At 52.0% G+C, this 23,605-nt stretch overlaps 4 protein-coding genes across 4 annotated transcripts; 1 reads left to right on the plus strand and 3 right to left on the minus strand.

Moving 5' to 3' along the window:
• Positions 1-7,183: 7,183 nt before the first annotated feature.
• LTHEOB_3168 (uncharacterized protein) lies at positions 7,184-8,131 on the minus strand (the record flags this gene model as incomplete). The annotated part of the gene is made up of 1 exon (XM_035512061.1): positions 7,184-8,131. One exon carries the CDS (start codon positions 8,129-8,131, stop codon positions 7,184-7,186), a length of 948 nt encoding a protein of 315 aa, XP_035363061.1.
• Positions 8,132-11,574: 3,443 nt separating this feature from the next.
• On the plus strand, positions 11,575-12,432 carry LTHEOB_3169 (uncharacterized protein; the record flags this gene model as incomplete). The annotated part of the gene is made up of 1 exon (XM_035512062.1): positions 11,575-12,432. The coding sequence occupies one exon, from the start codon at positions 11,575-11,577 to the stop codon at positions 12,430-12,432; it is 858 nt and encodes a 285-aa protein (XP_035363062.1).
• Positions 12,433-17,532: 5,100 nt separating this feature from the next.
• LTHEOB_3170 (Fungal specific transcription factor) lies at positions 17,533-19,887 on the minus strand (the record flags this gene model as incomplete). Its single annotated transcript, XM_035512064.1, has 4 exons — positions 17,533-18,402; positions 18,477-19,344; positions 19,457-19,587; positions 19,726-19,887. The coding sequence occupies 4 exons, from the start codon at positions 19,885-19,887 to the stop codon at positions 17,533-17,535; spliced, it is 2,031 nt and encodes a 676-aa protein (XP_035363063.1).
• A 511-nt stretch (positions 19,888-20,398) lies between these two features.
• On the minus strand, positions 20,399-22,958 carry LTHEOB_3171 (Casein kinase II regulatory subunit; the record flags this gene model as incomplete). Its single annotated transcript, XM_035512065.1, has 5 exons — positions 20,399-21,427; positions 21,479-21,730; positions 21,778-22,582; positions 22,637-22,741; positions 22,792-22,958. 5 exons carry the CDS (start codon positions 22,956-22,958, stop codon positions 20,399-20,401), a joined length of 2,358 nt encoding a protein of 785 aa, XP_035363064.1.
• Between the last annotated feature and the right edge of the window lie 647 nt (positions 22,959-23,605).

Here is a 23,605-nt window from a genome sequence, read left to right on the forward strand (position 1 = left end):
AAGCGCGTGATTTAATGAAGAGAAGGGCCTTGAGGAGGAAAGAGGTAGACTTGAGCTGCGAAGGGTAGTCGAAGAGGCTGAGAAAACTTCGATTGTTCGGAGATTACAAGACCCCGCTTCGACGTGGGTCCACCTGTGAAACCCTCAGGGCTGCCATGCGAACCAATGAACTGCATCCGAGTGGCCAATCCAATATGCCGTTCAGACTGTTGACTCACGACTCGCGCGGGGTAATGGATCAGCTGGTAAGCAGCGATTGACTTCAGCCTCATCTTCATTGTTCATCGCCTTGCGCAACGCCCTCCATGTCAGATTTCGCGAGCAGAATCCTATGTTTCTGGCTATCACAGAGGCGCACCTCCCTTAAGAGCGATCGTTTCCCAATCATGTCCGAAAGCCTCCATACTTCGCTTGAGGCCGCAACCATCAAATGCGCACAGCTCTTCACTCTCCGCCTGAGCAACAACAGCAGCATTCGTGCTGAAGAGCTGGGGCGTCGGGATGAGTCTACCTTATCATGTCCTCGCCAGGATGACCAACTTGAGCTTCTCAATCAGCAAGCCCGGTTCAGGATCTGGGCCGGTAGTCTCGGTGTTCTGGCAGGTGGGCGTGCATCAGCAGACTGGCGACTCAAAGATGATCCGGACATAAAGGACGTTATTATGAGTCTATTACGTCGGCTATCGGCGAGTCTCGACGAGTTATACCAGGACGAGGCTCTTTCCGATTCAGAGTCGTTTTCAGACGCAAGCGGTTCAGAATCTCCATTTGTCCCTGTTTCACCGTTGGAGTTGAGTTTGGAGTTGAGTGGCGATGAGACTTCCTGTGTAGAGGAACCTGAAGATACCGCATCAAGTCCAGTCGACGGCAAATTCGCAGACATAAGCGAAATCATCACGGACCTTTACGGATTCACGGCATTTGTCAGGAAGTCACCCTCGACCAATGATGATGAGAGAGCAAGCAGATGGGCAGAACTAGCAGGGGATCAGGTACAGAACGAGCTCAAAGAGCTGGAGGAACATGCTGCGTGGCAATTGCGGGAACGTTATGAGAAACTGTCCGAGAAGTTTCCAACACTCCGAGACCGAATTCTCAATGCTATTGTTCAACGAAGAACACGACTACTCTACCGGGTTAACCACCAGAAGAAACTAGAGAGGAATTGGGTTCATCCTGCGGAGCTACAGTCAACTCCCATGGCGCCCTCGGCCCAAGGACATCGCTATGAGGAAACTGCCGCCGTCATTCCTGGATGTGACTTGGAAGTGAGGAATACACGAAACCAAAATGTATCATCCTTCATTGGAACTGCTCGGACCAACGCAACTTCTGTCTATAGATCCGGATCCGAGAATTGGGCAAAATCGACTGTTCTCTCGAGCATAAGTCCTTCTATGAAGTTCAATTTGGAGTATATAGATGTCCCGCCTGCCCCGAAGCCTGCAGCTGTGGGCATTCCAGAAGCGATGTGCCCGTATTGCAGTCGACCACTTGAGATGAGTATAGTAGGAAATGGCAATTCCCTTCGTTGGAAGTAAGTTTGCTCTGTTTACCTTTAGGAATCGAAGCTGACAGTGTTAAGACAGCACATACTACAAGACATTGCGCCATACGTTTGTCTATTCGAAAGATGTGCAACACCAGGGCAACAATTCAAATCGAAGGACGCATGGATTCATCACATGTCGTGGGAGCATGCGAGGATATGGACTTGTCCGCATGTCGACCATGGAGACAGAGTCTTTGAAAGTCAAGAGGGACTTGAGTATCATTTGAGTCAGGAACATTGCGTTGATTCCGAGAATCTCGCTTCACTTCTTGAGAAGTCTGCGAAACCCGCACCAGACGTACTCGCTATGTTTGCGGTGCGTTTCGGGACACGAGATTCGGCCGAGAAGAGGAACGCATGCCCTTTCTGTCAAGATGAGAGCGCTTCCTTTGATGTTCTGGAAGAAGGAAGTCTTGCAGCCTTCGATCCAGTGTCATCTAAGGAGATCGTGTCTCACATTGCTAGACATTTGGAAACACTTGCATTGTTGTCCTTGCCACCGCTGAACGAAAACGACGGCGAGGACTCTCATCTCAGAGATCGAAGTCAGAACAACATCTCAATGTCAAGGTCAAGCCTGTCTGCATCACTGACTTTCGAGGATGGGGAAGAGGCTGCAAGCATCGATCTAATCGAAGTGAAGAGCGATGAGACATCCCCACAAAACCATGGCCAATCAAGAGAAATGGTTCAGTCTCTTGATAGTCATGCTCTCTCACTCAACCCCTCACTGCCCCGGTATCTTCATCGCCAATCGGAGGGGACATCTACAATTTCGCCTTTGGTCATCCCAACACTGACGACTGCGCAAGATCCTATTAGCGTTGGCACGCTTTACGAAATCAAAGTCATTCGCAACTGGGCATCGAACCTCAGGAAAGTCACAAAAGACACACTCAAAAAAATAGGCCGAACGAAGGTACACAATCCAGTTAACCTACTGCTTATATCTCAGAAAGAATGTTAACTTTTTGCAGTCTCCGCCAGCGCCTAGTGTATATGAAATGATGTTCGAGCCTGGAGTTCATATTCCTGCGAGGGTGGAACTCTCCCATTCTTCAAGTAACAGCATCCTCAAAATCACGAACCTCAGCACTATGTATGCCCCGCCGCTCCCCCCTCCCCCTCATAACTTGTACCCATCATACTCAATTACTTGTCAATAGGAAAGAAGTAGTAGGTGCCGCCTTGCTTCCCAGAAGCCTGGAAAAGCACCTACGCAACAGTTCTCAGCTGGCCCTCGCTCCAAACACGCTGCACAAAACAATCCACGTCGACGACAAAGAGCTCAAACTTTGTGGACTGGTTTCAGCAACTTGCACATTCCTTGAATGCCCTTGCTTTACCCCTGGGAGGACGTACCACTGGTATTGGGTGATAGTGAACGATGAGCAAAACGTCTTGGAAGGTAGGGCCTTCATTCCCTATAATGTCGGCCCTAGAGGAGAGATGGCTCTCCTCCCTACGCGCAACGGTATGGTTCCTTTCCCCAGCTGACAGAGGTAAATTCGCCTGCTCGAGGATAGTAACGAGAAGCACGGATCCTCTAAACTTGACTCCCGCGATTGTCCCGGTCCGTTTGCTCCACAGATTCCCAGTTTTGACATCACTTGTTGCTTATCATGTGCAGAGACAAGTTCATACTTTGATAGAGCTCATTACACATAAGATTGGCCGCTTTATTTACTCCTTAAAGATTAAATTAGATTGGTTGCTTGAATAATGCTGTCGTCTAAAGGCGATTTGATACGAAACGACTACTAGCAAACTTGGGCTGACCCGCTATGTTCATAAAGAAAAAATGACGCTCGGCAAGCACTTGCCGCTCCAGATAACTCATTCTTCCATATCCGATCATATGCTAACCGTTTCATTGGAACTAATGAAGACGATGTTGACCGTACTGTAAGCTGCACATGCTATAAAGACTTGTAAAGGTTGGGCGTCGGAGAAAATGTAGAGGGTAAAAGCAGCCAACAAATTGAAGATGGCCAACATAGTTAGCCGTACACTGATGTTTGGAGTGAAATAAAGAACCACAACAGACAAAATTGGTGTAGTGGCAACCACTGCGCTCGTGGCCGCGGCCGTTAATCCAAACAAAGCCCTGTCGTGCAAGCTTCGAATCCTCAAGACCTTATTCCACACCGACGCTGGGTCCAGAATCAATTTCATCATCTTTTTGAAGAGCAGTTCGGATAAAGGGTTCTGCTTCGGAGGTGAAGCTAGGGCGATCAGCTCATCCATGTGTTCTGCTTCGTCCCAACTTTCTTTCACACCCCAGAGAAGCTTGTCCTCGCCCAGTAAGGCGCCTTTCATCCCGAAAGTATCCGAGGCAACAAAGCTTTGAATCCATTTGAGATCGTAGGAATTAGGTACCCCAGCAGAGTTGATGGTCATTTGCTGAATGAGGGCGTCGTCTGATCGAGATAAGAATATTAATGAACGGTACGATGCTGGCGCATGCTTTACCTCCGCATTTTTTACATGTGGCAACAAGAGGCAAAGGGGACAGCTGCAAACTTACTGTAGCGATGAAGCTTCTCGCTTATCTTCACGGCGAGGTTCCACTGATCGCAGTGCTCATGAGGTTTCCTTTCCCCACAGCACCACTCCTCGCACCTCCTGTGCCCACAACATGAAGCGCCCCGGGAAAGTGACTCCTCATTATTATGACCTCCAGCCTCTTGAGTGGCAGGGAATATGGCTTTGCTCAACTCCTTCCAATCCCCGGCTCGACGTCGATTATTATCTTGAGGCACCTGCTCATTGATCTCTCCGGCGTCCTGCTTCTGGAGGACCTTCAGCTTATTTTCGAGACCAACCAACTCTGCCTGCATGTATAGTAGATTCTGCGTGTTGAGGTACCCGAAGCGTCGATATATGCTCATCTGCGGACGTCGGCTCATCAGCTCGGCGAGCCTGGGATGGCCCGCCGGCATGGTCAGCATTCCCGCGTTGTAGATTGTCCTCGTCCTCTCTCCCGACGGGCGGGGTGGCGCATCGCTGGGCTCGGTCGTCATTTGGTTGACGATGCCCATCTCGAGGTCTTCTTCCGACATCAGGGCTGGTTTCTGGTAGGCAATTACTGCGACAGGTAGGGCGAAGGAGTAAAATGACAGATTAAATTCCTAGTGTGAGCCGTAATATCAATCCCAGCTCAGCCTCAGCCTCATCCTCCTTTCTCTCAGCGCTCAGGTAAGGAAAAACAAATGATTGGCCATTAGAAGAGGATGTGTAAACGGATGCTACGTCACCGATTATGCCAATGGCTGTTTAAGGAGCCGGCTATCATGTAGATGGTGCTCTGCCTAATGGTTGGGGTTCTGTGACTTTGAGTGCCAAGAGACGCTATGATTTGCTTCAGATTGGCATGGAGAGATGGGAAGGTGTCTGCAGGTAAGGGACGTGGCTGGCTGAGGCCGGGTCTGCGCCCCCTCATCATGCAGGAAGAAACGGAAAGGGAATATGTAGGATGCAGACCCGTAGGAAATACGAATTTGTCTCTCAGCTCAGACAAAGAAATTACGCTCAGCAGCACAAAAGGACATAACGAGCACCAACGAAGCTTGGGTGTCGCCATGTATTTTTGATGGCTCTTCTCGTGCGATGCGCAGATTTATCCACCTCCTTTCTTACATTCCCTTTCCGCTCACATACTCGACGATGGACTTTCCGTCCGGCCCTCAGTACATTGGTTGTCAAAAGCAAGGCCAGTAAGCCATTGAGGCTGGTCCACGTCAGATTATACAGGTTTTTCATCAATATACGCCAATGAGAAACCTGCTCAACACGATCTTCCACTGCAGCTGCTTGCATACTGTGTGTTTGCGCGCGTATATGTGAGTCACAGAGGCTAACCAATTACGAGACAATACTCGACCCCTCATGCAAGCTGACGGGGAGGTGCAGCTGCAAGTGTCGATATCAGTGTGCGTCTGTGTTCCCGAAACTTGCCCGGATACGAATGTGTATCCTTGTGTAGGCTGCTGTGCCGCTTATATGAGGCTTTGTATGTGAGAACTTTGTGATTGAAATGCAGTTGAGAGGATTTGCGGATAGGCTTTCCTGTTGGAATGCGCTTCCTTAGAAGCAGTGCCAACGGTAAGTATCCTGTCGTATAGTGGCTTAGGCAGTACCAAGACGATGATCGGCGATCGTAGGTAGAATGTCTGGACAAGGCTCTCTCAGCCCTTCTATCCTGCGCCTTCTCGTCGCCATCTCTCCCATTTCTGTTCTTATCCCGACGGCCAAACAACAGCTTACGAGTCGTGTGAATGATATCTACGCCCTGTTCAAACTTTTCTGCCTGCTTCAAACCTGGAGGACATGTAGAGGGTAAAGAAGTATCAGTTCGCTCTGTTCCTGTAGCTCAACAGTCTCCCTGAACCATAAACCTCTAAAACTTCATATTTTCGTAAATAGCGAGTGACATAAGGATTTCTCATATTTGCATACTCCCGAATTCATCACTTAAGATAGAGTTCAACAACCCAACACGAAGGAGGGATGACTGGTTCTTTCTCTCCGCTGTCAACAACGATGAGGGGAAGAACCTGATCCTCTTGAGTGTCGTTGCAGAACTAGAGGCAAAAGACAGCATCGAACCTCTGGACTCCGGGGAGGAGGTAGTCCACATACAAGGAAAGGAGCTGAGACTGAAGGGCAAGATAAATCTTGAATGGAGGATGGCAAGACAAGACCGAAACGACACTCCTCGATGTGACACCGGCGTGAGCACACTGGATGAGAAGAAGAACAATGAGCCTACCCGACCAAGCGCTGTCAAGGCGCTGTCAGACGGAGAGAGACAACGGGCAGACACGTTCTATACAACACTATTCTATGTGGCGGATGTTGCAAACCTTCCGTATGATGCGACAATTTCGAGTGGAGCTTTGCAGGACTGCAGGATGACTCGCGCTGACAACGGAGTTCAGGAGCGTGGTTTACCTCGGCTTGACCGCACACCAGTTGAGACTTAAAAACCCCTTTTAAGATAGCATAGCTTGTACTGTATATAAGACCGCTCGATCCTTTCACTTTCGTTTGTTTTCTTTTTCGTTGTAACGCCCATTCATTTATATTTTTTTAATTAAGTGGAAGTATAGTATGCTATGAAGCTTGACTCCTACAATGAAACGAGTGATCCGCAACCGCTACAGCAAGACCTAATCTGCCAATAAAAAAACCTACATTCCCTCTCACATAGCCGTTGTCCCTTTCTTTTGTTACCTTTTCATTCGGATTACTTGTGTGACAAATCTCATGCATCTATCTCTGATACTGGTCTGGACGGGGTATGTGATCGCCACGCCTTCACATATGGAAATAAATGTCACATAATGCGCCACCCCAGCCGTCAGGCACCATCAACATTCATGATTTACAGCATTGAAATCGATACTTTAACAAAACAAAAGCGCTGTACCTGTCCAACAACAGGCCGCCCAAATACTCCTGACGAAGCACAAATACGTCACCAACCATTAGCGCATTGAAGTGTTCCCGAGGTTTTTTTCTATTAATTCATGGAAAGAAACTCCATTGCCAACGAGAGCACAGCTCCAACGAACGATGCTCTGCCTTTCTTATAGTAATCCCCGATGATGCCACTTCACTTTTCAATCCTTAATAGACCGACGAGGCAACTTCTCTATTCTCTTCTTCCTCTTTCCCCACCGCCAGCGCCTTATAAAAAGCCTCACTCCACTCCTTCACCATACTCATCGTCTCCCACACACGACACAACTCCCGCGTCCACAGATTTCCGTCGCCCTCAGTCGGCACGGCCGGGACCCAAACGAGCGCGTCGTACTTATCGTCAGCCGGGTTCTTTGTACCTGCCATGGCGTCGAAAAACACCAAACTCAAGCCGCCGGTCACCAGGTATGCGGGATCGAGAATCTGGATGAGGAAGCCCTCATACTGCACGCCGTTGGGCCCGCGGAACGACGGGCTGGCCGGCCAGAGCCAATCGGTGCCGTCCTCTATGCGCACGTTGTCCAGGTGCCGTGTCATGCGGTAGTGCTGCATGCACGTGATGTTCCGCGTGTGCTCGGCGACGGGGCCGAGTATGGTGATGTCGATACGGATGGGCAGCGAGTGGGGTTCGTGCGCTAGTAGCTGCGGTAGCGGTATGAGCGGTTGCTGCTGCTGCTGCTGCCACTCTTCCGCCGTCGTGGGTGGTGGTGGCGGCGGCGTGCATTGGTACCACAGCGTCTCGGCGAAGGCCTCGATCTCCCAGGTCGTCCATTCGTCTATGGCGAAGGTGAGGTAGACTTGGAATGAGAGTGGCGGTTGTGCATGTATCCACCGTGATTGCCAGATGGTGAGACCGCGGTGGCCCGAGTGCGAATGGAAGGACTGCCGGAAGGTACGGATGGGGGGGAGACAGGGGGCGGCGGCGGCGGCGCCGGGGTCTGGAGGCGGAGCGGGTTGGAAAGGAGGAGCGGCGGCGGCGCTGGGGTCTGGAGGCTGAGCGGGTTGGAGAGGAGGATCGGCGGCGGCTCTGTCAAACTGTAAGGAGGGGCTTTCGCGGTCGTGGGGGGCCGGGTCGGCGGTGTGTTCGCTGGACATAGTGGTGGTAAGTAATTGAGTCGGTGAGTGAGGGGTTTGAGTGATGATAATGAGCACGTATGACTGTGGTTAGAGAATACAGTGGTATGTTCGGTCTGAAGGAAATGAAGCACTGGAAACACGGCTTAAGACATCTTCCAATACATCATTAAAGTATTTTGGGAAAGAAGGGTCCAACGAGGGAAGCACGGCCGAGGAAGGAGCAGCAGCATCGTCACTGCCGGATTGAGCAGCAGTGTTGCGATTCACGCAACTTTGAACCATGCGAGATGCTTTCAGAAGCCCGGAGAAAAGTGCTTGATATGCATTGGAGGTTCAGCGGCGTCTGTAATGCGCTTGAAATGTCAGTGAATGGCGCGCACGAAGCCCACCCGGCGGCTCTCGCAGCGCCGAAAGGAGCTCAACCTCTTTCTTAAGTTTTCCTTCCTCGAAGCCTCATGTCACTTTTAAATTTTCTTTATAACTCAATCTTCCTATTTTCTATCATCGTCCCAGGTTCATCAACTGGTTGTTCGGTTTTCAATTTTGCTTCGGTCGCTTGGAGGATTGTCTCCGCTGAGACCCTTGACCATTGCAGCCAGGTGCAGTTTACGGCTGCTTTACCTTGAAAAAGTTTTCGATCAAGCTCTCTTTGCAAGAATTAGGAGTGGGGCCAAACATCTCCGTAGTGAGCTCCAGCGGCGTGACCTGAGAGGACGCCGCGGAAGAGAGATGCAAATGTTGGTGTCTCAATACACGCAAGCATCTTTCACTAACACTTCTCAACCGTAGATAATAAGTGGAAATAGATTTATTGCAATACACAGGATGCTCAAACTACAAAAATCCTTCCCACTAACAGCTCCAATCTTGCCCATAACCGTACGAACAGTTTGTCGATCGAAGCGGCCCGTCATCTCTTAGTTCATGAGGGGTGAAGTCAAAGTCACCTTGTACATTAGTCCATTGATGATTTTCAGTAGGCTGCGACATACCGTTGAATGTATGGAATCATTAGCGGCCTGGAATACCGGTATGGTGGGAACTATGGTCTCAGCGGAGAGGGTGTCAATCCTGACACTACCTTCTGAGTTCGCCACCATTGAATCCAGCATCATGGCATCGGGTGGCTGGTCAGGTGGGACATTTTGGACTTCTTCGACAGTGAATGGGTGTCCATTTCGCCCAAACAGGGTAAACAATTTTTCGTGTGATTCACAAACGATGCGGAGAATCCGCGCCATTGTGAGGCCACCAGTGGAATTCTGCATGGCCAGTTCAAGCTCACAGCTCACAAGCCGGCGCAGCTCGGGTCTACTGAACTGCCGAAAACTTGACAAGACCTCAGAGTCCGACAATGGCTGTGGGTAATGGCAGTCTGAAGCACCATCGGATCACTATAGGAAGGCAGTTGCAAGACCTGCTGGAGAGAACTGGCCCACATCCAGCCCACAGAGGATGAAAGCCCCGAGACCGCCGCGTATCTCCTCCGAAGCTACCACAAGCCGGTGCGCGAGTGTCGAGAGCGGGAAACTTTTTACCGATACTTGACCGTCGTCGAGTTCTTGCTCTACCAAAAGAAAAAAAAGGAATTTAGCACTCTCTGCCGGGCTTTGAAGCCCCCTGTTACGCACTTTTGAAGTAATTCAGTGCCAGCAAGATTTCTTGCTTAATGACCATCTCCAGCCTTCCGGCCAGGAGCCTCCTCGCACGCCTTGCCAAGAACGCATCGAGGTCTGGGTGGAACCGGATGTCCGCCGCAGGCTCGGCGTTCTTTGCTAGATCCGGCTTCGGCGCGTTGATGAGGTATTTTCGCTGGATCTTCTGTTAGTAATACAGCTTGGCTGGATAATCGCCTGTCGGAACAATCATCCCCCCACTTCTAATGCTCTGTTTGATGAAACGAGTATCACTCTGACTTACTTCGCTATGCTGGAGCGGTGCCGCTCTTGCCTATAAGCGGCCACACATGGATGATTCCGCGGAAGTGAAATCTCTTGAGTGCTGTTGAGGCTCAAAAGTTTGAAAGCTTTTGAGGCTCAACCAGTATCGTATGCATGTAGGGATTGACAACGGATTCTCCCCTTTTCCGCATTGACCATTGAACCTGTTATGAAGCGTAGCGAATAAGAATTCAACTATGGTTCTACGTACGAAAAGAAGCTGCTAGAGAAGAAAGAGTTCTAAAGAGAGAAGTATTTAAGTAACAGAATTTACGTGCTAGATGTAAACGAGTAAGCGTATTACGAGTCGTACGGCGTTAGCCGTAATAGAACCCATCCAAGTACCTCAGAAGCTCTCAAAATTTCAGACATCAAGGCGTTGCATCCCTTTAAACTTCCACTAAACTTGATCTTCTATTTCCCCCATTATATAGTCGACTCAGGTTCATCACAACATTTGTTTATTTTTGAGACTTGCTTCTGTCAGTCGAACCACCGTCTCCCCTGAGATCCTCAAGCACCGCGCAATAAGGTACAGGTTTAAGGGTGGTCTACATTGAAAAGTCTTGAATTCAGGTCTTCAGGTCTCTAAAAAGAAATAGAACTGCTATAGAAAAACTCTACGGTGAGTCAACCGCACTCGTTGTTGTAGAAGGTGGGAGCCAGACGTAAGTACACCACAATATGACAGCGATAAGTTGGCCCTTAAGGAAGGCAATGGCACGGCAGTCAGATATCCGAGGCCGATTCGGCTGGTATTGCAAAAAGGTCGCGGTGATTGAATTAGCTATTTTCCAGGTGCCCATGTTCACATATCCGCTGTCTCGACGGATGCTTCAACTAACGTCTCCTTGTTTCAATAAAAGCAACCCTACCTCGTATTCAATCTAAGTAATGGCTTTTGTGAGGTTTTTCAATTGTAACCCTTGTATCGGTGAGCCTGAACTACAAGAAGAAATGTCTTATCCGTAGGCGTTGTCGTGCTTTCGTGAAAATGGCGATCACACCCTCCAGCAAGCGGATCACGAAGCAGCCACATGTAAGCATTTCCTTTCCTTTCCCAAGCGTGGTACTAATGTTTGGTTTTGGCGTCGCAGCCTCAATAGCTGTGCAATGAAGATATGCTAAATATGGAGCACATGGCTGATGCTGCACCACACGAGCTGAGAAAAAGTAATAAGCCACTGTAGCTCGGCCGAGGGCAGCATTTCAGCTACGGAGCCGTATATGCCTTACTTATTCTCGTCCTCTCGCTGCACTCAGGTGTGCTCGACGAACAACAAAAGATCTCTTCATATTGATTCGAGGAAATGGCGACACCTACGGACTGTGACGCTGCAAACCCCGATATCTCAGGCGTTGGCGTAGGTTTCTATGTCCCATTCTCAGAATTGGCCTCACAAAGCTTTGCAGGTTCTCTCAGCTTTTCTAGCTTCAGCATATCTTACTTTGGGTGTGACTATTATCGCATTTATCATGGGATTTATTCCCAAAGAACGTACGAACATTGTCGACCACAAGATGTTCCGCTTCAAGGCCCGCAACTCACAATGGAATCAACCTTTTCAGAAGGGCATCCTATCAATTAGTGACCAGCAAATCGTTACCGGGATCGCCATTTTGCTTGCTGGATTTGTACAGATCAACTCCATTTCTGCTTTCCACTGGTACATCGTCGTATACCTTGGCTGGATGTCGTCCAATGTCCATCTGACAACCCTTGCGGTACTTCGTGGGCACATGCAAACCAACCGACCTGTACGCGCCATCCGCGTCATAGGAATGACTATACTCTTCGCTCTACTCCTCTGTGCTTTGATACCGACAACGTCCAAAGACTTCACGAACTCGCTTGATGACGACCCCTGCAAACCCGAGGAGTTCACCCCGGTTACAGACTTATGGAAGGCGGAACACTTGCAGGATATGGACTCGTTGCGGATAATATCGATCATTTTGCTTATTATCAGCTACATCTGGAAGGTTGGGGCGCTGTTCAAGGACAGCTCCCATTTCGCAGCAACCTGGTTTCAAGAAAAACCCGGCACGTTTCTCAAAAACATCATCCGCAGAATGAATAGTCACCGGCGAGCTATGAAACGTAAGCGGCCTTTCATCTACAAGCTGACGCTCTGGTCCTACTCTCAACTCATGGGGCTCTATGCGGTAAGCTTGGTCATCTATGATCTCCTCACATCGTTTGTCGCATCAATCTGGATACTATGCGTTGTCCTCGCATGGGGAACTGTCAATCTTCTCGCAATCCGCCATAGTTACCGCTTTGATGAAGAACGAGAATGGACATTTGGTCAGCTTGTCCCAGTTCTCATGCTGATCCTCCCGGTCATGAGTATTTCCCAAGAGTTCTTCGGTTCGTAACCCTCATTCAACCTCGGTAGGAAGCCATTTCACAATATTAACCTATGACAAGATCATAAAGATGTCCGAGAAGAGTACAGTATCTATCAAATTCTACCGTTTCCTCCAATACGACAGAGCGGCAGCGCCACCGAGTTCGCGAACAACGTCGCTCGCGGAGCATCATCTAATCTTGAAACCGGGATGGCCGGCTCAGGAGTCTCTGTAGGACTTAGTGATCCATCAGTGTCCTCGTCACCATCTCCGCACAACAACAATCATGCCCAACAGCAAGCATCCACTTCAAAACTTCCACTGGTTGTTTCAAGCCCAGAGGCTTCCTTGGCTGTTGGGAATCCTGTTGTTTATCCACAACTGGATCGAGTAGTATTTTACGATTCTCGCTTTTTCAAATTTCTGTTCTGGTTCGTCTTCTTCGGCGCCACCGTCATAGCGATTGCCATGCTTGGAGTTCAATTTGTTCTGATTTACTTCCGCTTCGGCGTCGAGAGAAACATAATATTTTATTACTCTTTCGGACTTGCTGTATGCGGGTTTGTCGGGATGCTCATGCTGGTGGTCGCGGTTGGAGCCCCTTTTAGCCAGATTTCAAAGATAAACACGTAGTACACCTTCGAATTCGAATTCCGAGTTATCAGTGGTCCTCCATCCCCTTCACAAGGAGCTTTGCAAATCAAGTCTTGTCTACAGTCCCCTCTCGCAGCCGATGGCTAGCATGGATTTATTTTTGCTCATGTCATAGTCAGTTGAAGCTACCGCCCGGACGTATATATAGAATGTTCATTTCCACATTCTTATCCAGACAATAGCCTCAACTGCCTATGTATATTATTTTTCGAAGAAAACCCTGAGGCATAGGTGTGCCTGGGGCCTTACTGTTCTTCACGCTAGCCGTCGGCTGCGAGACCCCCCCTGTAATATGCCATATCCTTTCTTAAAGTCACAAACACAACGCCACCAAAGAAATAGAGTGACCCATGGACAGCAGTCTCCCCCTTTCTCCACATTGGCCGTTTTGTTTTTTACCAATCTCATCTTTGATCAACCCGGCCAAGTACCCCAGAAGGGCCATATACTTGACCGCTTCTCTTTACTCGATGAGGATGTCTCGCTCACACTACTGTCCAGATCACTCGTAACCTCCACAATATCCGTCTTCTGTGAGTTAAATCTGAGGCTCGAATTTCGGAATTCTCTGCGGTATTGGCGTTCGTGAGCCAGAAAAGATCGTGCTACGATATGGTCGATGTCTTTTACAACTTATTGGAATAGCTCATTTCATTAGGTGAAAGGCATCGAGGCTGCTGACATATCATGAATCGGTGACCACGTGGAGATTCCTGTCTTTCTTTCTTTTTTGGTCCTGGTGCTCCATGCACCACGTGCGAAAACCATTTTTGGAACCTCATGAGCCCATAAAACCCATTCTTTCCAATCGCATTAGCCACTAAGCACAGCACGCCGAGCATTATGGACGCCTTTGCGATTCTCAAAGAGAACGACTGCTCTTCGGTTCCCCGGGTCATCCTGAGCTTTTCCATGTCGCAAATGAACGTCTCTTTTCATTCCCACAACGTTGCTCAAGTCAAAGTTGCGCTCCATCATCAAGCGATTGTGCTGAAGCTCAGCTTTTGCATTTTTTGTTGGGAAGCAATTTCCGTTCATTGTGATACCAACACTTCTCGACCCTTGAGCATTGGTGGCCCGCAGCCGGAGACCAAGAAGCCAAGTGAACCACACCAGAGGTATCATAAACAAAAGTCCTGAAGCTTGTAGTGCTATGAACTCAGTTCACATACACGATATTTATCTCGAACAGCGACGCCGGTCGCGGCAGGCACACGCTTTCAGTCAGGTGGATGGCCCCTGTGCCTGTGGCAGAAGCTGTGATGTAAGCTTTGACGCATATGTATGGTATCCATGTGACGTTTGTGCTAAGTAGCTTCTCGTATATTAATTGAATCCATAGTGACCAACCCACCGACCTCCGCACCCACGTCCCGCACTGGATCCAAGGTTGAAGTCACCTCTCGCACATTGTACACTTTTCGTGTTCTGCTTGCCTTTGTTGATGGTCCACATGCTACTCTTAAGAATTAAATGTCAACAGATCGTGTACTGGATAAGTGCTGATGCGCATTTCGAATCATTTGATGCTGCGTATCATCATTCATTCTCGACATCAGGCGTCACTGCATGAACCATTCACTTGGCCAGATATTAGGATTCCCAGAGCCAACTGGACAAAGCCGAGTGTTGTTGTCTTACTTCCACGGACCATGATAATAATACGTAAGTGTACAGGGTAGATGACCTTGGTCGGGAAGAAAAACGTTGTAAATATAGTTTTTGCAGCCAAGACTCATTCCGTGAGAGGAAAGTGAAGTCAATGTACCACGTGCAATTCATGTTTGTGTGCATCAGCTCGTGACTAAATCATGGAATTCAACGCATCCCAGTGCGGGGATGCTGTGGTAGCTGCTCTCGAATACTTAAAGTCTGTAGTCTTTTCATTGCAGAGGATTCGCTACAGGACTTGAACCCCATTATTCACTTGAATAGGGGATTTCTACTGCGCACTTCGGCTTTCGGTCTTGGCCACTCTCATTCTGTGTTCCGCCAACCTCAAAAGCAATATGGATGATTCGAAACAGCAGCATTGAAATGTATATGCACAGCATCATCCATTTATCTTGGCTCTGCTCATCCTCCGTCCTTTCTTGGATACACGAAGGCTTTGAGGGTACTACGGGACAAGGCCTCTCCCCCACAAACAGTCGTCGTCGTTGAACACGGTGACAGCTGGACAAACCACAAGGAGGTTCTATCATCCATGAAGGTGAATCTTGATGGCCCCGGGGCCTTTTTAAAGAAGAAGCCTTGGGCAGAGCCTGAACAAAGTAGCTTCTCTGCAGGCAAGGGCTCCGTGCCCACCTCGTGTCTAGATCACACGATGGCGGAGCACCTGCCGGTGCGAATTCTGGGAGGTTTGGCCAGTCACTTAAATCGGAGCCTTGATCCTCCACTCATCCATCTTCAACGACTTCTGCAAGGCCAAGACAACCACATGGCAAATGCAACGAAGCACTGTCTCGGAGGTTGGAGAACGAAATGGCACGAACATGGGGACGCCACGCTGACATCCGAGTACTACATCAGATGTTCATATCTCTACAAACGAGGTGCTCTACATCTTTACATCATGGTTGTCGAATCTCTTCATCATTCATTTCTGCAGGTTTCCATCAATTACGTGATCTACTCGGCACTGAGTTCAGGCTTCAGCGAGGTCTTTGAGCACATGTACTACCCGAGGCCCCGAGAGGGACAGACGAGTTAAAAAGCGTAGAGGGCAGCATATTACCGGGGATGGAGTCCCAAGTACGACGGATTATCCATTCACATCTTCGGCCATCCTTAAATAGATGTCCAGAAACTGGAGGAAGGTGCTTCGGTCAGTGACGGTCTGGCACGCGACCACAGTGAGTTGCACGAGTCTTTGTCTGTCCGTGCTTTGCGATGGACCCTGCACTCTCCCTTCGTACGCAGTTGATCAAGCAGATACACGAATTTTGAGGCCAGTTTCCAGATGTTTCACACATGTATCGAACCATGTGATTCAATATGTCACGCAAGCGGGATGCAACATCTCCGGTGAAGCTGGTCTGGGAAGGTGGGATTCTTTTGCCACTTGCTGTGCGGTCATGACTGTAGTCCTGTGGATGACCTCGTGACAACGTCGAAAGCTGCTGCAGAGGCATATAAAACGCCAGGCTTTGAAGTTAGATCTTCGTTTGATTGAATTCAGTGAGCAGCGCAGTGCTGTGAGTTGTAGTGAAATCCAGATATTCATACCACTTTCGGTCTCCCTCCTTGCCGGAACAGACTTTGTGCTTCGCTGACTTATCATGTAAACAGGCGATGTACAGAGCTGTGTATCAATCACCCAACGCAGATGCACCTCATCATTCCACCAAGTTGCTGCGCTTCAGCAACAAGTCTTCCTCACCACAGCTCTGATACAGACAGAAAGCGAGAAATCGGCAAAGGCGTGGAAACACCCAAACCACGAACGACGAGTGAGTAAATAGGTTTTCGTTGACAGTCCGAAGCCGCTAATGGGCTGAGACACACTCCAACAACCCGAAATCCCTCAGAAGAAGCACTCTTAAATACCCACCATCCACCCACAAGCACATGCCACGACCCAGGATCTCACGATCACCGGACAACCACAATCACCAGACTCCCACGATCACCGGTTGTCCCTCCCCCCAGTGCTGGCATCGAGGACGCTTTATAAAAGCCCGCATACCTCGCCGCCGTACTGCTTCCACCGACAGCCGGAACAATACACGAGCAGTAAGTTCGTGAACGAGAGCTGAAGCCCCACTGCTCTTGTTGTTTCGTGATACACGTTTAACGAGTACTCGTTGCCGTTCGTCCCCTCCTCTCCCTCTCACCCACCAACACACAACACGCACGCCCCAAGCTCCTTCAGCAGCATCACCCGCAGTCTGCGGCGATGCTGCCCATCACCACACACCACCAACGCTGCACACCATCATCACGCCTTCAATGCTGAAGCTCACCATCACCACCTACACATGAACAAGGACAAGACACCTACCGGGACATTTCCTCCACATGTCCAGCCCACAACCGCGACGAAAGCCGAGTATATTAGGCCAAGCGGCTCCGGCAAAACAAGTGTAATGTCGGAAACAGTATTTGCATGAGAATGAAGCACACCCACTCAACGAAGCGAAGTCAGAAGCATCAGAAAGAAAAAGAGAGTCCTCTTTATATATTAAATCCGTGTACGCTGAGCCCAACTTTTGACGCCCACGTGCTTGCGCCGGCCCTGCTGTATGCTTCATGCAGGGCAGATGCCAAGGAAGAAGAAGAATGAGAAAGCCCGATACCGAGCAAAGAGCAACAGTCTCAACATCCTCATCTCATCGGAAGAAAAAAATCGCCAATGGAAAAGGAAAAGATAAGAATAAGACGGAGGAATGGCAAACCCCCCAATCTCTACCTCTTCCGCTGCAACTTGCTGCCGAACCAACCAAACCAATCCCTACTCCGACCATCCATCCCTTACCCATCTCCCCCAAAACTACTCGCACGAACCCGCCTCCCCGAATCCACAACCCCGGTCGTCATCATCTGCAAACCCGCAGCAGACCCCTTCCTCCCGCCATTCGCCATACCACCACCACCGCCTCCCTGCCCCCCACCACCACCATGCTCACCACCACCGTACCTATGCCCGCCTCCATGACCCCCACCACCAACCCCACCACCCGTTCCATGCTGCTGATGCACAACCTGCACATCCATCGGCTTGCGCCTGCGCACGAGCTGATACCCGCGATCGAGCTCGACCTCAATCGCACATCTTACTTTCAACGCGCCGACGGCCGGCCAAACGCTCCGCTCCCCCCTCAAGATCCAATACTCCAAACTCTCCCTCGTCGGATACTCGAGCAGCCTCCAAAAATCCCGCGGCGTCAACTCCGGCACGAGCGTCAAACTCGCGCCCGGCACATTCTCGTCCAACAAAAACCTCCTAATGCCCGCCGGCAGCAACCCCAGACTATCCAACTGATTCAGCCGATGCTGCACCTCGAGCACGACCAACCGCAAAATCGGCATGCTGAAGCGCCACTTCCCGTCCTGCCGCGGGTTGGGGTGGTGCAGGTCGGAGCGCAGGAACGGCGCGAGGTAGGGGCGCGCCTGCGAGACGATGAAGTGGTTGACGTTGAAGAGCTCGGCGATGCGGTGCAAGGGTGATTCGCGGTCGTTGGGCGACTGTGAGTATTGCGCGTGCGTCCAGGGGCGGAAGGTGGCTTCTTGCGCCGAGGCCCAGGGGACGACGCGGCCGTTTTCGTCTTTGCAGAGGAGGACGACGGGGTGCGCGGCGGTCGAGGAGGAGGCGTTGGAGGCGATGGCAGCGGACCAGATGAGCTGTGGAATTGGGAGGCCAGTTAGCACGGGGTTTAGGTTGAAGACATGGCAAGATGTAGAGCAACAGGACTTACCACGTTCGGAGCTGTGAGGTAATTCAGCAGATTCGGCACGCCGCCGCTGGTCGTCGAGACGGTGATGTTGAGCACCCTCTTCGTCTTCGCGTACGCCTCGTCGAACGTCAAGTCCCCCACATTCGTCCTCACGCACTCCTCCAACGCGCGCGCGTCCAACAAATACCCCTCTTTCACCAACCGCACCATCCGCCTCAGCAGCGTGGCGCCCCACCAGCTGCCCTCCTGCAGGTAATACGCATCCAACAACGCATCCTGTTTCTCACGATCACCTCCTCCTGCCCCATCGTTAATCCTCTTCCGCGCAAACGCCGTCACGTCGATGCCCTCGCCCGTCAGGAACTCCAGCACCTCATCCTCCGTATGCACGCACACCAACGCCGCGATGAGCGCGCCCGTCGCCGTCCCCGCAATAATCCGCGGCAACAACCCCCTCAAATGCAACGCCTTCACGACGCCCAAATGACACAACCCAAAGATCGCGCCCCCCTGCAGCACCAGCGCGCTCCGCCCAAACGCCTGCCGCGTATCGTGCAGGACATCGAGCTTAGCCTGGTTCGTCAAACTCCCCTGCTCCTGCCCGCCGTGGTGACCGCTGCCGTGGTTTCCCGGCGTCGTCGGGTACGTCGTGACGTACTCGATGGCGAGGGCGACCTGGGTGATGTAGTCCTCGATCAGCAGCTTGGTGCCGGCGTAGGCGCGGTTGAACAGGCGCGGCGCCGTGATGTTGCCCAGGTTGCGCACCAGGCCCGACCGCAGCAGGTTGACCAGGCCCAGGATGTCGTCTTCCTCGCGCGCCTCGATGATGGCTTGCAGCCGCTCGTAGATCAGGCGGTAGTCGTAGTATTTGCTGGTTGGGTTTTGGCGCCTGCAGGGGGTCGCATGTCAGTTAGGTGTGCCATTGGGAATGAATGCATTGAATTGCTCCCGGGGAGAGGCAATGCAGGGGAGGAGGGGAAGGGAAAAGTCGAAAACAGTACCATAGGTCGTATCCAAGCACTTCGTCAAGCTGATATGCCGACGCCTCCCATTCCTCGAAGATGCGTGCGTCGGCGAGGGTCTCGAGCAAGGCATCGCGGGGCGACTTGGTGCGCCACCAGGCGTACAGACGCTTCACGACATTAGCCATGCGCGGAGGCGAGGCCGGCGGTGCGTTGTGGTCAAAAAATCGGGCCCCCCGTCGTTGGGGTGTGTGGGTGGGTAGGTGGGTGGTTCAGAGAGAGAGAGACAACAACAATGTGTGACGCACCAGCTGCCAGAAGAAAGCAACCTCAAGAAAGACGCGGAAAATGGCCTTGAGGAGGCGGAAGAAGGTCGTGGGCGGGTGCGGGTGTGGCTGCTGCTGAGCCGAGGCCTGCTGCTGCTGCGGCGGGTGCTGGTGGTGGTGGTGCTTCTGGTGCGACTGCGACATGGCCAACGCAGGACTTTGGGCTTATTTGTGATTAGCGCATGATTGCTGGAGGGGGGTGGGACGCTTTGCGCATGCCTCAGGCCGTGCTGCTGGATCGGGCGGAGGGCTGAGACATCGGCTGATTGTACACGTTGTGGGGTGTGATAGCTCCAAAGCAGCCCGAGGTGAAATCGAAGTGTGGTGAGAGCTCAACCTTCGTCACTTTCACATGCCGACGAAATGAAGCTCATCACACCGCCCGCGCCAGGCGCCTGGGCGCCGATCAGGAGTCTGGATCAACTTAATCCCGCCCGTCCGTCCTTGGGCTGACTGCCGCATCGGGCAACACAGTCCCGGTTTGCCCCAAAGCAGTAATCGAGTTGCCAGACGTTCGACGCTGTGTGGGCGCATGCCGCCTGTGACGCGCTGCAGCTCTGCTATCCCCTTCTCAGCCAGATAAATCAGCGAGGAATGTGCACCTTCTAACCATTTCCTAAAACGTCATGGTCTCTACATGAATAACATCGCGCTATCAAAACAAGTCCCTCAATATCCTCGCAAGCTCGTCGTCGTGCCCAAACACTGCGTTCACAATCTCCGCCCCGGCCTGCGGCCCTCCCTCCCCGCCGCTGGCAGACATGAGGTATCCGTTCTGCGGCGCGAAGCCCGTGCTCGCCGCGAACCCGCCTGCTGCCTCGAACAGGCTCGTCAGGTCATTGGCCATTCCGTTCGGGCTCTCGCTAGCCCGTCCACCACCACCAGTTCCAGCAACGCTGCCCTGCCCTTGGCCGCCGCCATTCGTCGACCGGTTACTGCTGCCGTTCCCGAAAAGGAAATTTTCGTCCACCGGGTGCCCGGCCAGGCCGGCCATGGCCACGGCCGCCGACGAATGCGCGTCCGAGGCATCGACCGCTGCATGGTTCCCCCCGCGCAGGTTCAGGCCAAGCTTTGGCCCCACTTCCTTGAGCACCTTGATGGTACGCCAGAGCCGCTTGCTGACGTACGAGTTCGCCGACAGCCCGCGCACCAGGTCGAGCGCCATGTAGAACTCGTCCCTGCAGCACTCGCTGAACTGGGCCGGCGCGTGCGACACGGCAAGCAGCAGGACCGCCAGGGCTGAGATGAGAAAGTAGTTGAACATGACTTGATGGCTGCGGTAGATGTCTGTCGTCTGGTTGGTATGCGTCAGTACGTTGATTGTATCCTTCGCCACGTCCACCACTGTCTGCGCCGCCGTCATGTCCTCCATGATGGACGATGTCGTGTGCAGGACAGGCCGGTAGATGAGAATGCGCATCTGGTTGGCCCGAAGGTACAGCAGAATGCGGAAGCGATGTATGCTGCGCGTCACCGGCTGCTGGTCCTGGGGATTGCTAGATGATGGATGCAGGTACTTGAGGGCTGGCGGAATGGACCGATGCCATTGTATGATCTGGTAGTCAAGGTATCCAATCTCCTCCTTGCTGATTGGTGCATTATCGCTATTCGCTACCGATTTCCACACGCGGGAGCCAATGTTGCTGTACGTGACCATGCAGTTGAGATAGGGTGTAGCGTCGTCCTGAATCGAGTCAGATAATCGTCTTCCATGACTCGCAGCGACATTACTAACCGGCTTTGGCACATTGGGGTCGATGTCGGTGTCCTCGAAGGCGAATGGCATGCCGGTGCCGAACGACCATCTTCGATCAAGCACGTACACAGACCAGAACAGCCGAATTGCTGCAGCGCGCTCCTCTTCTTCGGTGAATATGGTGCTGTACGTTTCACGGCGATGAAGGCCGAGTTCCATGCACAGGCGTGCGGCCAGGCCGATGATCCGCCAAGCCGTGTCCTCTTCATCTCGGTGAAAATGATACATGGCCTATGCAAATTAGATGCGAACAATGCAGAACGGCAGGGTCGACTTACGGTCAAAGTCAGCATCTTGATCCCCCGGACATTCACTGAGGCCAGCAGCACGGCCTCGACATTGGGCCGGATGCTCTGGAACATGGCGGTTCCCAGCTCGCTCTTTCCGCTCCCTTCTAGAATCAGCGCAGTGGCCAGGACTAGTTTCAGAATGATTGTTTGATCGTCGCTTATAGAGTCGGCACCGGGAAATGATACTTCAACCAGCCGTGTCCTATGCGCCGCCTCCATGAAGGTGTATAGCAGAGTCGCATGGCGGATGGTAGCCTCGATGTCCAAGACCGGATACATCAGCCCCATTTCCTCGTGCCAGACGTGGCATAGCCTGATAGCCTCGTCCTTGTTTATGGCCCACATGGGATCTTTCGTGGTATGTAGCACCGGCTTGTTGGTATGTTGACTGGGAGGCGGCGCAAGCGGAGCCAGACGGGGACTATCGAGCGGCGTCGCATCCTGAGTGAAGACGCCCTCCTCAGCACCCTCGTCGGTGGCGGTAATGCCTATGGACTGCAGGTTGGCCTTGGCAACCCCGAGATTGAAAGCATTGCTCGTGGGGCCGTGGAAACGGGGGTGCTTGGGCTGTTGCTGCTGGTGCGGCTGCTTGGTGCGGCCGTTGGACTGCGGGCCCTGAGCTGAGGCCTGCGAAATGGACATGGAGCGGGCATATTGGTTATCGGGGAAGGGCGAGGGGTCGGAGCCCAGCACGCTGGCGTCGACGTGGTTGCGCAGGCTGTTCAGGTTGTTGAAGAGCGTGTCGACCTGGTCCTGCAGCGCCTGGATGTGCGCATCCATACGCTTGAACTCCCTGCGGACGGCGGATCAGCGCGGAACGAAGCCGAATCGAAGCGGGGCGGCGCACTCAGAGTCCTTGAAGTTGTTGCAGCAATTGGGCGCGTACAGACACTCCAGCTGGAGGTTGCCGCAGCGCTGGCACGGCGTCTGGCCATTGCACTTGATCTTGCGCCTAGGGCCGGGTCAGCGTCTCGATCGAGGTGGGGGGCGCGGGCGCGGTACCGCTTGCACTCGTTGCAGGCGATGGAGATGTAGCGATTCCGCTTGGCGCGCTGCTGGGTGGGTGGCGCGTCAGAGCCGTCGGGATTCTTCCGCTTGCTGCCCGGAGCAGCGTCGGACGTGTTCCCCTCGTGATTGGGGCTCGCGCTCGGGGCGCCGTTGGTGCTCATGCTGGCACGCTGGTGGAGGTGCAGGCGACTGGGAGCGAGCAAGGTCGCCGACCGGAGGGCGTGGCTGCTGCGTCAAGCCGTCGATCGCGGCGTGGGGAAAGCGGAGGCGCTCCGTCCTCGATCCAGCCTCCCCTCACTCTAACAATCTTCATCCGAGGCCAGCCCAGCGGCCAATCAGCGCCATCGCAATGTCAATCAATAACATTCTATCTCTCTCAAGCATCTCTCGTACCACGTCCTGCACTCTACTTGCCTGAGTAGTACAAGAGTGCCCGTGCTCAGATACAGCTCACAACCTTAAAACCTATCCAATACCTGCTTCAGCTTCCTATAGCGGAGCCGTATCTTTCTAGAGATAGGCTGCCGACGGAAAGTATATTTTTTGGACCCACAGAGCTACCAGGCGTCACAAACGCTGCGAGATTGCTGCAATCGATACCGTTCACGTAAGAACGCGATGCTGTTAAGCTTGATTGAACTAAGCATCAGAAACCCCTGTTAAAGCCGGTTGATTCCTTGGGTTGATGCCACCAATTCGTTCTCTATTGGAAACATTAAGTGTAAAGATTAGCTCACCAGTCTGAGCTCTTCAAGCTCGCAAGATGAAGTTTTCCGCAATTCTAAACGTCGTTTATTCATTTTCTGCT

This window comes from Lasiodiplodia theobromae (genome assembly GCF_012971845.1).
Source record: "Lasiodiplodia theobromae strain AM2As chromosome Unknown scaffold_8, whole genome shotgun sequence".
Taxonomy (NCBI): Eukaryota; Fungi; Ascomycota; class Dothideomycetes; order Botryosphaeriales; family Botryosphaeriaceae; genus Lasiodiplodia; species Lasiodiplodia theobromae.